At 34.8% G+C, this 16,661-nt stretch overlaps 1 protein-coding gene and 1 pseudogene across 2 annotated transcripts; both read right to left on the bottom strand.

The window, feature by feature from the left end:
- Positions 1-850: 850 nt before the first annotated feature.
- LOC143541570 (cytochrome c oxidase subunit 5C-2 pseudogene) lies at positions 851-3,412 on the bottom strand (annotated as a pseudogene). Its single transcript, XR_013136773.1, has 2 exons — positions 3,337-3,412; positions 851-1,215 (listed from the first exon to the last, which is right to left on the bottom strand). The product of XR_013136773.1 is annotated as a cytochrome c oxidase subunit 5C-2 pseudogene (transcript).
- LOC143541569 (bidirectional sugar transporter SWEET4-like) lies at positions 3,343-13,801 on the bottom strand. Its single transcript, XM_077034363.1, has 6 exons — positions 13,673-13,801; positions 13,518-13,554; positions 12,385-12,763; positions 12,186-12,305; positions 11,203-11,304; positions 3,343-3,384 (listed from the first exon to the last, which is right to left on the bottom strand). Exons 1-6 carry the CDS (start codon positions 13,713-13,715, stop codon positions 3,343-3,345), a joined length of 723 nt encoding a protein of 240 aa, XP_076890478.1. The 5' UTR covers positions 13,716-13,801.
- Between the last annotated feature and the right edge of the window lie 2,860 nt (positions 13,802-16,661).

Raw genomic sequence — 16,661 nt, 5'->3', positions numbered from 1 at the left:
AAAAGACGTTTCACATTTATAAAACATATGCATAACTACATATTTTGAAAATACTATATATATATATATATATATATATATATATATATTAACAAAGTGTTTCACGATTCGGTTTACATATGACCATCTCCAAGTTCCAAAGCGAACCGAACTATTAAAATCGGTAAACCTCCATAACTGAACCGCTTGGTGCTTGGAGCCTTGGATCTCATATTGGCCTACTTGCTTCAGTTAAGACGGTCCAGACCATTTCAAAGGTTTATAAACACCGGTCTTATATATGGTTGATATTTAGGACCAATTCATCTTCCAACTCTTTACAGCATTTATATCTTGTATGGCTCGTTTTGGAAAAATAAAAACGGCTTACAAAGATCACCTAGTAATCAAATGTTTACATAGCATATAAAAATTTACATCGTATACAAGTTTCTTCTAGAGAACGACAAAAACCGCTTAGACAAGCTGGACAAGAGCTCAAAACATAAGTGACCCGACCGAATACATAAGATTTTCTCTTGAATTATAAGAGAATATTAGCCTTTCGTTCAGACGTAAACCAAATATAAATAATTAATTGGATCTTTAGTAACGGTGACTATTAGTAGAGCGGATAGTTAAACTGGCATCCCAAACCAAGATCAATCACACACGGTCCGGTCCAGTCAACGGCTAAGGTAAAACTGAACTAACCCGTTAATAATAATTTTGAAATTCCGGTTTAACTTTGAATTTTAATTACAAAATTACCATTGATGAATTTCTTTTCACTGAGGGATGTTCAAAAACTCAAATTCATCTCAACCAAGTAGAAGCCATGAAGAGTAAACCATAACATCATTAATAAATCAAAAGCCACAATCCCACAATTCTTTTAAATAAAGTACACCTCTTAGCACAACTTCAATGCCACACTTCTATGTTTTTCAAATTAAAAACCAACCGTATCGGTTTTATATAACTGTCTGACTTCAAATATCATGGACAAACTCACAATGCAATGATCATTCTTCTACAACCACACTGATCTCACCCTTCTCCAAAAGGTCGTAAAACACCCTAGTTTTTCTCTGCTCGTTCCAGTGGTGCATCTTCCACAGACCACCAGCGGCTAACCCAAGCACCGCTCCAATAACCAGCTCCTTCACAACACTGGGGCCTTTCAAGACCGGATGAGCAACTCTACCACCACCCATTATGCTTTGTACTCAAAACCTGCAAATCATAAATATATCAGAGAATGAATTATTCATGTTGCAGAATTCAGCTCATTGTAATTCACAAACTGACAAAAGGCATCAGTTTTGTTCTATTTCTACCAGACTAGTTCATCACAGAAGGTTTGTTCTTGATTATTATTGTACTTGATTTCATGCACAAAATTCATTCTCAAACTTGTATTTCCTTATCATAAGTAACTATTATATAGGCTGTAGGCGTTAATAGGTTATATTATTCTTATGATCTTATCCAACATTCCAACTAGCAATCATCACTTGCCCATTCCAAGAAAATACTCCAAATCCACAAAAACTATAATAACATCAAATTTGAAATTTAATGTCCTAAATATAATATAATGTTTATGTGACTTGTATATTTCCTCATTTCATAATGTTAAGAAAATTTGCAGTTACTAGATAAAGAAACATGTTTTAAGAGTTGTTGAAAACATAGCTCGCGGCTCGAAGCCCGCTTGTATAATATCGAGCCAAGTTGAGTCGTGTAAAGTTCAAGTTGAGTCCAAGCTGAGATAAGCTCGCTTGTTTGGCTCGCTTAGGCTAAGTGTTTTGTATGCCATTTAAGAAGTTTAGCTTTTATAAGCAAAAAAATACCCATCAGACCCTTTCTTGTTGTTAGATCTATCTATACGTGCAAGGGATATAATTTTGTATTATTATATGTATTCACACATGCAAGTAATAAATAAAATCCTCGAAATATCAAAACTAAACAAGCTAATTCGTCAAGCCGCAAGCCGACTCGAGCTTTATCCCTAGAGCCGGGTTCTGAGCTTAAATCTCAGCTTGTTAAGAGTTTCCGAGCAGATCCAAGCAGGCTTGTTTAGTTCAAAGCCTGAGCTCAAGCTAAAGTTAGCTGAGCTCGTTATTCAGCCTTGGTCAAAATGCCCAGGGTCCTCACAAGAAAAAGAAAATTATTGGCAAAAACAGACTTTACTTTTTGTCTTCTTTTTTCTTATTATCATTTATAAAAACAGTAAGCTAAGGTTGTAACCTGAAAGCTTAAATAAAACAAGTTACTTTTCCCAAACACAAGTATGTAATGCTACAGAGGAATAGAGGATACGTAATTTAACAGCTATTCATGAATCATTTCATTCACAAAACACCTAATTTTTAATCTCATAGCTTTTCTATAGTGAGTATTTTCACTCAAAATGTAACTTCACCAGAAAATCAGACTGCTTACTATTAAAAAAAAGTAGGAATGTGCATAATTCAGTTATTAGTCTCAACCGAATTAACCAATTGATATCCGGTTAGTCGGTTAGTTTGTCGGTTTTCGGTTCGATTAATTTAATTTCGGTTAATAACCAAAATCAAACTTGGTTGGCCTTAAACTTTTGCTTCGAAATACATGAAGCGAATGCATAAATACATGAAGTGAATGTATTTATAAACGAAATAGTGGGTATAAAACATGAAATACATGAATTGGAGGTATAAAACCTATAAATATATAAAAAAAAAATGGATGGTTCGGTTCGATTAACAACCAAAATTGAACTTGAGACTAAAATTTCTGCTTATAAATACATGAAAGGACGTATAAATACATGAAATGGAGGTAAGAAAAAACTATGAAAATATGAATTGCTCAGCTCGGTTAATAACCAAAATTAAACTTGAGCTAAAATTTTTGCTTCAAAATACATGAAATGGATGCATAATACATGAAATGGTGGTATAAAACATGAAATACACGGAATGCAGATATAAAAGCTAGAAATATATGAAAATATGACTTGTCCGGTTCAATTAACCGAGTGTAGAAATAAAATGATAACTGGTTTTCGTATAATTTCGATTCCGTTTCCGTTTCAGTTAACGGTTCAGTTATTGTTCACCTCCACACCACCGATATCTCTGATGTATACTAAGTTTTCCAAATCTTCAATTAACAGTGAAAATAACACGATTACGAATAACAAATTAACAATCAATCGAGTAAAAATATTAACCACAGCAACACAGAAGACCTAACTAGTCCAAATCCAATAATAATCGTTACAAAATCAAATTCTAAATCAAACGTGTTCAGATCTACGATATTTATGGATCTAATTTAATTGATGATATAAAAAGAGATTGTTACCGGAAACTATGACGATGCCTGGCTGACGTTTTCCGCCGTTAACTTGCCCTACGGATGCGCAGTAGCTTTCGTATTCGCCTGCGGCTCTTATCATTCAACCTGAAATGAATATTGCATTAACATCCCTGGTAATTTGTTGTGTTTTCAGAATCGTACGTGACTTAAACCATATGTACAGTTTTACCCTAGAAGTTACCGAGCGGGAGCTTATAGTGTTTGTTTTTTCTTTTAAATAAAAAAGCTCTGCGAGCGCTCTTCTATCTGCGTAGACATGAGCTTCTACAGAGTAATTGTTTTCTCGCAAACATCTGCGTAGATTCCTCTTGTTTATAAATCTGGCTCGGCTTCTTTTTACCTCTTCTAACCTCATAAACCATTGTTCTCCTTCACAAACTCTCAACCCTAGCCACCACCCCTCGCTCCTTCACCGGTCGTCACCCCTCCACAACAACTATTATTTAAATTTCAATGTTGCAAAACTCTTTTAGTAAAAAAATCGGTTTATTTAAATTTCAGTTTATTTTAGCAGCATTCAGAAGTTAAAAAGCAAACAACCTTCTTATTACGGACTGCAGACTTTTGGTTCACCTTTCTTATACAGAGGTCTGCAGATATGATTCGCATGTTGCACACATTTTACCTCTTAAAAACAAACTGCACCTAATACTCGTTTAACATCTTAAATTGGTCTATAATAATCTGTACCTACACTTTGAAAAATGATAATCTTAACTTTTTTGTAGCAAAAGCAATCCCAGTGATATAATCATCATAAATTTACACTTTATTTACGTTTGATTTATACTCGATTTCACTAATGCGTTTCTTCGTTTCATTTATAATCGTTATTGTTAATTAAATGAGTGAAAGGCAAGTATAAACCTTTATGTCATAGGATTATAAAATCCAATTTTTCATTAATTATTTATCTCTACATAAGCAAATTAATTTTAAAATGAAAACATAAACTTATGCTACGTGACAGGGTTTAGAAGTAAAGAAAAAAAGTTATATTAAAATATACTAAAATTATGTTTTTGAAGCACACTATCAGTTGAAATTCTTTTAACCTTTTTACAGAAACTATTTAAATGGTACTAAAAAATTTGGTTGGGTTTTTTTTTTTTTTCAGATACAAATTAAAGTCAAGTTTTTATGAGAATTTTGAAGTTATTTTAGTTTTTTCCCCTTTTAAGTATACTTAACAATCACTATATAGAGATGTTTTAAGATCAATTAAACAGTATTTGATGAATATTCTAGGTTGAACAGTTAGCTACGCGCTTAAGGAATGATCAATCAACCAAAACAATTTCGAGATCTTGAGTGATTTCTCTCACGAGCCCCTAAAAATTAGCGTACGGGATCAAGAGCTTCGTATGCTTCTGGGTCTTTCATATCTCCCTATAGCAACATCTATTGGCCTGAATTGTGCAATTTTCTTACTCCTTTGGTGCTCGAGTTGATTTTGGACGACTTTAACAGCCCAATTCTTTCTCTTAGTTTGTCCACCATTGACTTTGAAACATGTTTCTTACGTGCTTGTATGATCTTTTATCCATGTTGCAATCTTCTATTTGTCATGTTTCTAATTCTGTTAAGTTATTCCCTCAAACATACTTTATTCTTCATTGAAAGTCTTCTCATGATACAATCACCTCTTCTTTACAAATTCTTTGTTACATTTGCCATTTGGTATAGTGTTCCCAAGATAAACAACGAAGGTTTGTATTGTATATTCTGTAATGTGAATAATTACAAGATATAAATAGAGTACATAAATACACTCTAATATAAATCATATACATAAGTATCTATAACTTGTCTAATATCCCCCCTCAAGCTAAGTGTGGGAAACAAGCTGTAGCTTGTCCCGTAGAGTTACAAATCTGTCAGTTGGCAACGGCTTTGTAAAGACGTCTGCAATCTGATCATGTGTAGAGATGAACTGAACAGAAAGTCGACCTTGAGCGGCCTTCTCTCGTACAAAGTGAAAATCAACTTCAACATGTTTCGTACGGGCATGAAAAATAGGATTTGCATATAGGTATGTAGCCCCCAGATTTTCGCACCATAAGATCAGAGCAAATTTCACAGGTACTCGAAGTTCACGCATAAGATAATCAAGCCAGGTAAGTTCAGCAACTGTGTCAGCCAAAGCTTTATATTCAGATTCAGTTGATGATCGAGAGACGGTCCTCTGTTTCCGAGCAGACCAAGATACAAGATTGGAACCAAGATAAATGGCATATCCCCCCGTGGATCGACGATCATCGGGGCAGCCAGCCCAGTCTGCATCCAAAAAAGCAGTAAGAGACTGATAATGCGCATCGGTATAAGCATGCAAAGTGGATCCAGACGACCGTTTGATGAGCAGACCATGATTCAAAGTGCCTTGTAAATATCGAAGAATGCGTTTTACAGCAGATCATTGATTTACGGTTAGGGAATGCATATATTGACAAACTTTGTTCACAGCAAAGGCAATGTCGGGCCGAGTTAAAGTGAGATACTGAAGAGCACCTACAACCTGTCGGTAACGAACTGGATTATCAAAAACTGGACTGTCACCAAGGGAAAGGGGAGCTGTAGTGGAGCATGGAGAGGTAACCAGTTTGGAGTGTAAAAGGCCAGCCTTTGTTAAGATTTCCAAAATGTATTTCCGTTGAGAAAGTATAATGTCCAACCCGACAGATTTAACTTCAATTCCTAAGAAATAAGACAGTGCACCCATGTCTTGAAGGGCAACAGTGGAGCTCAAGCTTTTAACAACATGATTAATGGCTGCATTATTATTACCAGTCAGGATGATATCATCAACATAAACAAACATGTAAAGAACAGTCCTTGCAGAAAAGTAGATAAAAAGTGAAGGATCGGTGGTGGACCCTTTGAAACCCAAGAGATGTAAAGCTTTAGATAAACATTGAAACCATGCTCTAGGGCCTGTTTCAGGCCATATAAGGACTTGTGTAGAAGGCATAAATGGTTAGGTCTAGTTGGATCCACAAATCCAGGTGGTTGTCTCAAATAAACAGTCTCTTTTAAATCGCCATGTAAAAAGGCATTTTGCACATCTAGTTGACGAAGAGACCACCCATGGGTAACTGCCAGTGAAAGAACAACCCGGATGGTGGTTGGTTTGACAACCGGACTGAAGGTTTCATGATAATCAACACCAGCTTGTTGATTGAACCCTTTTGCAACTAAGCATGCTTTGTACTATTTAATAGCCCCGTGTTGGTCCCGTTTGACTTTGTATACCTATTTGCAATCAACCACATTAACATTGGAGATAGGTGGAACCAAAGTCCACGTGCCATTTTTCATCAAAGCCTTGTATTCCTCAGACATGGCTTGTTGCCATTGAGGATCCTTGTTAGCAATAGTGAAAGTTGTGGGTTCAGTGACAATTGGTTCAGTGGTGGTGTGAAAGGCTAAGGGATCGTAACGTTTGGTTTTAGGAGGGTTTTGGTGAAGATGAGCTGGTCTAGTGGAGGTGTTAGGTGGGATAGAGGCCGAAGATGTTGGGTGATTTGGGATAGGTTGGGTCGGTTGTGTTTTGACAGAGGCAGTTGTATGTGAGTGGGCTGGCTGTGGGCTGGTTTGCTGGTCAGAAACAAATTGTGGTAGGGATGTTTGTGGGCCAGTAGTGGGCTGATTTGGTAGGTCTGGATAAGCTAGTTGCGGGCTGGTTTGCGGGTCAGAAATAGGGAGAATTGGTTGGGCCATAACGGGTTCTGTGATAGGCTGTGTTGGAGAGCAACATGAAAGGAGGAGAAGTAAGGGTCAGGTTGGGACTGTGTAGACTCAGGAGAGGACATTTGAAGAAAAGGGAAATGTTGTTCATGAAACCGAACATGGTGTGCAATGTATATGCGATGTGTTTTGAGATCTAGACAACGATAACCATGATGGGCAGGACTGTAACCAGGAAAGAGACATGGTGAGGAACGAAAGTCCATTTTGTGAGGATTGTAAGGACGAAGATGAGGATAACACTGGCAATCGAACACCTTTAAAAAGGAATAATCAGGTTTTCGTTTAAAAATGTGTTCAAAAGGAGAGATTTTGGAAGCAACACGAGAAGGCATCCTATTAATCAGGTAAACAGCTGTATCAAAAGCAAAGTTCTAGACCCGTTTAGGAGCACCTGACTGTGCAAGAAGAGTAAGACCCGTTTCCACCACATGTCGATGACATCTCTCAACAAAACCATTTTGTTCACTAGTGTGAGGGCATGAGAGACGATGAATAATACCTAAGGAAGAGAGGTAGGGAGAAAGAGATCGAAATTCCCCTCCCCAATCTGTTTGAATAGATTTAAGTTTGGTGTTGAATTATCTTTCACCCATAGCATGAAAAGTTTTAAATGTAGCACAAACATCATATTTATATTTTAATGGAAAAATCCACATGTACCGTGTAAAATGATCAACACATAATAAGAAATAAGAATCACCATTAAAGGATTTAAGGGGAGCAAGGCCCCAAACATCACAAAAGATTAAATCCAAAACATGAGTACTGTTAAATGAAGAAGGTAATAAATGTAGCTTTGAGGATTTCCTCATGTGACATGAATTACAAGAGGCACTCAAACTTTTATTACTAACAGGAAGAGACAAGTGAAATAAGATAAATTTCAAAAGATCTGGGTGTGGGTGTCCAAGTCTTCGATGCCATGTGTCAGAAGATGCACGAACAGCAGAAAAAGCAACACGATTAACAGCACGTGGAAGTGGAAGGCGGAAAGAGTAAAGTCCGTTGTCACTTGGACCTGTGAGGAGGGTTTCCCGTGTAAACGTGTCCTTCACAACAAAAAAAGTAGAGTGAAATTCAAAAAACACATTGGTATCAAAGCAAAATTGTTGGACAGAAAGGAGGTTTTGTTTTAATTGAGGAACATGTAGGATGTTTGAAAAGGTAAAGGTTTTATGTGGGGAGTAAATTTTAGCTGAACCAATGTGTAAAATAGGGAGACTTTCACCATACCAACATAAAGAGAATCCTTACCATAGTATGGTTCTAAGTGATCAAGGCTGTGCTGATCCATAACAGAGTGTCCGCTGCAACCAATGTCAGGAAGCCAATTAGTTGTTGGCTGTGAACGGTAGTCAGCAAAGTTTGCTGAAGGTGAAGGAGGTCTCTTAGGTACTGGGATCCATGTTAGGGCACTGAAATGGAATATGTCCAATTCTGCACCTGTTACAAGTTCCAAAAACCATGTTTTGATTAGATGCCCATGGAAACTGATTTCTATTTCCACCATTGGAGTTGTTGAAACTATAATTGTTGTTGTAGTTCCTAGAGTTGTTGCGGTTTCCATGACCCCTACTATACGAGCCATGGCCACGGCCCCGAGAAGCATAGTTCGCCTGAGGTTGTGGAAAAACGGGCTGTGAAAACGAAGATTGTGGCTGAACTTGAATGCCAAGTTGTGACATAACTTGCTGAAGAGCATGAACCGTGTCAGGAGGAAATGAAGGAGCCGCGACAGAGGGAGTGCTGGCTGGAGGTGCCGTGGCTGTAAAGGCCTGCATAGGGGCTGCTGGAGTCTTCCTGATCATGTAATCATGATCAGAGAGGAGGGCATATAAATCTGAAAATGCAGTGGGAAATTGTCGACCCGCAATTTGTGATTTGAAGCCATCATATTCGTCACGGAGACCGGTAACAACCAGCATAACAAGGTCTTTGTCTTTGTATGGTTCGCCAATGTTGGCTAGGGCATCAGCATATTCACGTGCATGAAGGAGATAGGCAGCGGTGGTCTCATCGGGTTCCATCTTCAAGCGAAGAAGCTGTGACTTGAGGGTGTATTCTCGGGATATGGTGTGAGGGGCAAAGGCACATTCAAGAGAGAGCCATAATTCTCTGGATGTATCACCCTGAACATGCTGGAAGACACTTTCAGAGATGGTAGATAGGAGTAGATTGTTGGAAGACACTTTCAGATATGGTTAAACCGAAGCATAGACTCTTAAAAACCCATAACCATGGAACTTGTAAACATGACCAACAAACTAAAATAAGCAAGATTAATATGTATGAACAAGTTATATAGATGTATATATGTCAAGGACACGAAGTCCTCCATGAAGCCTTGTCTTATGAGGTCCGAAACCTCACCGACCGGAATCAGAGAAGTAACTACCAAAGGTAAACAAGGGGTGTATATTTTATATATGTTGCACAACCATAAACAAGTATTAATAAGGCTACATAAACTAATTAAGATGAAAGACTAAAAACCTTCAATAACACTTAAGAAGATAACCTTGAATCTTTAATGTTTGAGAGATTTTTTTTTTGGAGTTGTAGCAATGGAAAATGAAGAGGAAATGTGGTGTATATATAGGGTAATGTTAGTGGTCAAATATGGGTGTGAGACACAAGAGTTTTCATGCAAAATGGATCAAGACAAAAACACAAAACAACAAAAATAAATAAATAAATAAAAATAAAAATATGATGTTTTAAAGACCCAACAAGTGTGAAACAATATTGTAACATAAATCCATCATTTTTTATTATAACATAAGCTTCGGTTTACAAATCGGGTCGGTTTACATAATAAACAAATACAAAAACGAATACAAACATGACCCGAAATTGACGAATGTCACATAGGCAGCGGTGGTCTCATCGGGTTCCATCTTCAAGCGAAGAAGCTGTGACTTGAGGGTGTATTCTCGGGATATGGTGTGAGGAGCAAAGGCACTTTCAAGAGAGAGCCATAATTCTCTGGATGTATCACCCTGAACATGCTGGAAGGCACTTTCAGAGATGGTAGATAGGAGTAGCATGCGAACGTGGGCATCATTAGACACCCACGTTGCATGGTTTGGATTATGTTGGCTGACTGGTGGCTGGTCTTTTTCAGCGGAAGGAATAGTGATGAACGGATCTGGGCAAGTAATGGTGCCATTAACATAGGGTAAAAGGTTGTTGGTAACAAGGAAGGACTGGATCATTGTTTTCCAGTGGCCATAATTGGTTGTAGAGAGGGTAAAGCCGAACTTGTGTGAGTTGTGACTCTGTTTGTCGGCTATGGTGAAGGGTGCAAGAAGCGCCATGGAAGCAGAGGGCGGGTTGCTAGGGTGGGTGACGGCAGAAAAAGGATATTAGGGTTTGTGACCCTTTGGCTCTGATACCAAGATAAAAAACGAAGGTTTGTATTGTATATTCTGTAATGTGAATAATTACAAGATATAAATAGAGTACATAAATACACTCTAATACCCTCTAATATAAATCATATACATAAGTATCTATAACTTGTCTAATATCCCATAGGCTTTAGAAGTAAGGATTGGTGTCTAAATTTCAGCAATCCTGTCTATAAAATAATCATTTATCAATACTGATATGTTTTATTTAACAAAAAGAAAAAGCCATTTAAGTAGAAGCTAATGTAATAGAACCCTTTATACATATATTCTTTTTAATTATATCAAATTGCATTGAAATATTAAATTCATAGACTTAGACACGGTAACAAAACTATTTGGCAATTAAACCAATTCAGTAGAAATCATACCTCTTATAAAACTTCATTTGTATATTATCTCTAAATCCATTGATTTATTCTAATCAACAGTTCTACACTCACAAAACAAAAGCCCGTAAACACTTTAAAAGAAAAGACATGTAGATATATTTGTATATCACACATCTATAACCATCCACCCTAACCTCTAATAGCTAAAAGTCAAAATATTAATTTTCATAATTTGGACCACTAAGCCCAAATGTATTATAACCTCACATCACTTCATGTCTTCAAGGCTGTTCATCACGAACCACATTAGATCTCTTTGATGGGCCTGCAGACTGGCCCATCTCAGCTAAGCCCATCTCTGCAGCCGTCTTCCTTTCAGCCAATTGTTGTTGTGTAGACTTGTAAAAGGTGGCATATAGTATCAATTGTGATATCCCCAACAGTGACCCAAGCCCATTAGGTATCTGAGACACAAAAGAGACGGTTATACGGTTACATAGTCATGTTTTATGTTAAGTTAAATAATTGATGAAAGCGTTTATACGACTTCCTTATTTATATATTAGTTATATATTTTAGGTCTTGTGGTTGGTGGCCCATCGACAAACAAAATCTCTAAAACACCCGAAGATTCCGGGCCTTGGGAAGTAAATTAAACAAATTTGTCTTAAAAAGAAGTATATATCAGTATTGTTTTTTCAAACGACGACTTTTTTTATTTATTTATTTTTGTCACCTACGATTTTAGTTATATATTGAGGATTGTACTTGATTTAACAAGGTATATGATGTATTTGTTATTATTAATAAACTTAAAAAGAAACTTGTTTTAAAAGTATGTGTAAAATATTTTTGAAATAACTATAAAAGCTAAAGAAAAAGGAATGTGAAATGTAGGATTTGATTATTTATTAATAATCTACTTAAAAAAACATATCTTATGACTTTAAACTTTAAAGACCATATAAATGTATAATGACTAGCGGGTAAAAAGTGAAACAACTTTAAAACTAATTAACAAACAAATTGCCATATTTGTTAAAAATAAAATATAAATTTCACATTTTCTGTTTTAATAAATGAACAAACAACATTTTTAATAACACATTAATCACCTCACAACTTCCAATGATATTCTATGGGCCCCACAACCCAAAAAACACAGATAGCATTAAAGATATCTCGACTTATATTTAATTTTAATATAATATATATCTTTTTTTTTCTTTTTCTTTTAACTTCCTCCCACACGCATACACATACACCATTAAGCATATGTATATTGCACAACATATTATGAATTACACATTATATACCAACTTATTGCATGTATAGAGTGACTTACAACGATGTACGGATCAAAGCGAATGAGTCCATATGCTGTCCAGCTTATACCATTAAGCGCTGAAAATAAAGACAGAAAAAATGGCATATATTCCACGCTTTTAGTTGTGATCACAAGTTTCTACAATAACAAATAAACACCAAAAATTAAACCAAATTGTCACAAGTTAATGAAAATTTTAAAAATACAGTAGACGTACCATAACCGATAAAGGAGACGCATACATCATAATATTGCCAACAATAGCAATGGTACCGACAATATTAGACCGGACCTTGGTGGTGTGAGCCACGGTCAAGACCAAGAGCGCTAGAACGCCAACAAACACTAGTTCGACTAGCGCTATGAGTACTATCTTGATCCTCTTGTTGCGGTTAGAGTAGATTAGGAAGAGGAGCAGATAAGCGGCCTCGATAACAAACCCCGCACCATTTATAGTGATGACCAGTATGCTGTGTGGGTGCACCATTGGAAGCCCGTACAACACCCATATCATACAGTTCGCGAATGTGGCTAGGTATGGCACCGGTGAGAACTGCTCCACCGCGCCTTTCTTCACAATCTGGATGAACGTTGGCCTGAAAAAATTTAACCGGTTTTAATTTTTTTTATCGGTCCCCGTTATTAATATTTTTTATAATATAGTTTTGGTTCTAAAAATCGGTTTTAATTGTTGACTTTTGGTCAAACATAAAAGTCACTTTCTTAAATTCTGTGAGTCAAATTATAATGTTATTTATTTCTTTATTATTACTTTTCACCAACCGAATCAAATAAATTTTAAAAAAGTAACAATAAAAATAAAGAGTAAAAACAAAACCATTAATCAAGTCATAAAACTATAATACTATTAACTTTAACCATGAGAATCCGTGCACTGCTAGCTAACGAAATAAGATAAAATAAGATAAGATATAATAATAAAACCAAACCATGAACTGAATCACGTAAACTTTAAAAAGCCTGATTCGGTTCGGGTGGTGGTCCAGTCGGTTAAGCCACGTAACCGAACTAATAAGTGGTTGAGCTTCACATTTCACACCTTCGTTTAGCGATAAAAGGTCGGATTTACCCTTCACTATGTGAATAATTAGCATTTTGGGAAGGGTAAAATTGTCATTTGAAATAACACATTGAAGTTGTGAAGGTGCATTTGCGTACCTTGAGTGCGGTGGAGTAAAGCAAATTGTAATAAAGTTTGTATTTATCCGAGATTTAAGTGGAAAATGTATACAAATATAGATATACGTACGCGTGTATGTATAGGTTTAGCTATGAATTATAATATGAATGAAGAATGACGTGTAGATCGGAGGTTGCAAAACTACTTACACAGGAGATAAGAACAAGATGAGTGCAATGACGTTACCTGCAACCGATAATATCAAATTAGGTCAAATTAACAGCAATTAATCGATTGTTAAACAGAGATATGATGAAGAATCAGAATGAATTGAAATGGTGTGTGTGTGTGTGTGTTTACGGACCGATAACACCGACAGCTGTGCGAGCTAATTCTGCAGAAACCATGGCGGATAATGAAGTTGTTAGAGAGAGAGAATTGATGAAGAGTGAAATGAAATGAGAGAGATGGGGGTGTTATATATAGAGAGTAAGGGTGACGATTGTGAGAGTAAATAATAATTAAGAAAAAAATAAGATAAAAGATAGATATATATTAATAAGAATTAGTTGAGAACTTAGAGATTGTCTTTTCGCAGTTTAATTTCACCTAAATGATTATTATTAATTATTTTAAGAGATTATTATTAAGAGATGGCCGGAAAACATGTCATTGGTGTCGACAGAAAACAATCGCCCCCTAGAATGATTCCAACATCGCTTTCGTCTTATATAAATATCTTATTTTTAACTGCGTGTATATATTATTTATGAAAAAGAAACATAATCATTTTATAAACATTCAATTTAATAATTATATAATTAAAAGTTCATTTTATTTGTATTTATTTCTAGAAAGTAATTAATTATTTTATAGTTAATATTTCATTAAAAAAGGTTTTAGACTTTTTACACAATCTCTTGTTCTTCTCATTTTATAATTTCTTTTCAAATAGTATTCTATAAAAGTATTATTGAAATTTCGTGTTTGAGTGATCTCATGATTTTATTTTTTGGTTTTATTAGCATAGAAAAGTACACCGGGAAACATTTTAACCCGAAATGTAGCTATTGGATCTGAAGTGTATGGGTTGAACTAGGGATAAGCAAATTCGGTACCAGTATCGATCGGTATCGATACGGTACGGTACTGGTATTTTCTGCATTTTTATCTTCAATATCGGTACCATATCGGTATAAAAACAATTTATGGGTCCATCACTAGTTCTAATTGAAATATTGTTATCTCATTATGTAATAAATTAATTAACTACTTTCATTTTAAAGTGAAATAAAGCTAATTATGAGATAAAGCGACTTTGGTAAAAAGAAAACATTTAACCTATTTTATCTTAATAGATGATGAGATTTTATTTCATAAAAAAAGGCAAAAAAATGTAGCATCCAACCCAATATCATTTGATATATATTTTATTTTTTATGAAATGCGACTGCTTCTTAAATTTTTGTTATTAGAGTACGTTTAAATGTGAAGTTTTTTTCTATCGAAGTATTTATGCTTAATGTGTCCAAAGGTCTTAACAAGCATCGCTGGCCTGGGGGTTTACGAGCAGGTCCGTCGGTTTTACAGGGGTTTTTTAATATATATATATATATATATATATATATATATATATATATTTTAAAATATTATTGGATCTTGATCATCTTATAATTATGGAAACTTGGAAATAAATAATCTCACATTTTGTGTATTGGCCGATAATAATCTCACATTTAAAAATCACTAGCAACGGTCCCACCTTTTAACTATTTTTGTCTCACTAGTCATCCGTTAAAAAATACTTAACGTCGTTATGTTTTTTCCCTAGTTTCAAACCGATGTTTTAGGGCTTTTGATCGGAAGAACGATATGAGTCGACTGATGTAAAACTTATCTCGAAACAGTGATTCAGATGACTTGATTTTTGTTAATTGGAAATTCAAACACCCGAATTGAAACATTGTTTCATCGTTTGGATCACCATTTCGAGATAAATTTCACGTCGGTCGACTCATATCCTTCTTCCGATCAAAAACCCTAAAACATCGGTTTAAAACTAGGGAAAAAACATAACGACGTTAAGTATTTTTTAACGGATAATCAGTGAGACAAAAATAGTTAAAAGGTGGAACCGTTGCTAGTGATTTTTAAAGGTGGGATTATTATCGGCCAATACACAGGTGGGATTATTTATTTCCAATTTTCCTATAATTATTGGGCCTAAAACTTTTTTTTGTTTTTAATCAATTTAATTAAGTAGTTTGGAACCCAACTAAAATTAAAAACTAAAAAAAAAATAAATTAAATACAAATAAAAGAAATAGCGGTTGATTGTTATAACCTTAACCGCTGTTTATTATATTAGTTTGTAGAATATTTCATTACTAGTTAGGAGTATGCGTCTTTTTGTCTTTTTGTTTCGGATCGGCCGAGACGTTTAAATCCTCATACATGACCTTGTTAACAAGTGATATTTTATTTATAAATCACACATCTAACATCTTTCATGTTCATGACTGTGTGATCGAAATGAAATTCACCTATGGTATTCATAAGTCAAAATAAAAATAATTTTAACTTAATTTATTATACTAAAGATCTCATTGTTTCTTTTTCTGTTGCGGTTATAATTAATTGGATATATGTTATTAAGAAGCTTTTGTTAAACTTCGTTAAACATGTGACTAATTTTGCCGTCCTTTTATCATTAATAGTCGGTGCATTTGGTTTCCTTCTCTCCGTATTTAATTGAGTAATTACTTACCATTACTTAATTTGTTATTGTTATTTATTATTTTTGAACCGTTAATTTTTTTTTCACTTATCTTACCTCATGTCTCCATAAACAGCTAAAGTTTTTTTTTTCCATCTATATTACATCATGTCTCAAAATAAGACTAGAACCTACAACCATTTAGTTATAATTTATAAGTCACACACCTTTGACACTAGTTCAAATGCTTTAAATAGGTTAGCTATATACATAGTTTCATTTTTCATTTATATTAAATTTGATTAAATATGATTGGATATAAATTATAATATATACTAGGGTATTTGGGAAACAAATTGTTGAATTTTATTTTGTATGGTTACAAAAATTTGTGTGATAAAAATATTTGAATCATACTTGGTCATTTAACAATTGATTTATGTGATTATAAACCTTAAAATTGTTCGTTATTAATATTATAATAATCATTACATGTTATATTCGAAAACTTTCATCGATCAAGTTTGGCGAGTCAATAAAGAAGGATGCTTTGTTTAGTGTCTATTCGATCTAAACATTACCTAGGCATGCAAAGGTAATGATGAATTTCTTGTATATCTTGTAACAGTTTTGTATA

The sequence above is a fragment of the Bidens hawaiensis genome, unplaced genomic scaffold (genome assembly GCF_021521415.1).
Source record: "Bidens hawaiensis isolate Kalapana, Puna unplaced genomic scaffold, B.hawaiensis_p1.1 tig00012613_1, whole genome shotgun sequence".
In the NCBI taxonomy this organism is placed as follows: Eukaryota; Viridiplantae; Streptophyta; class Magnoliopsida; order Asterales; family Asteraceae; genus Bidens; species Bidens hawaiensis.
Note: the sequence above shows the minus strand (reverse complement) of the source record. Positions and strands in the feature narration are given on the sequence as shown.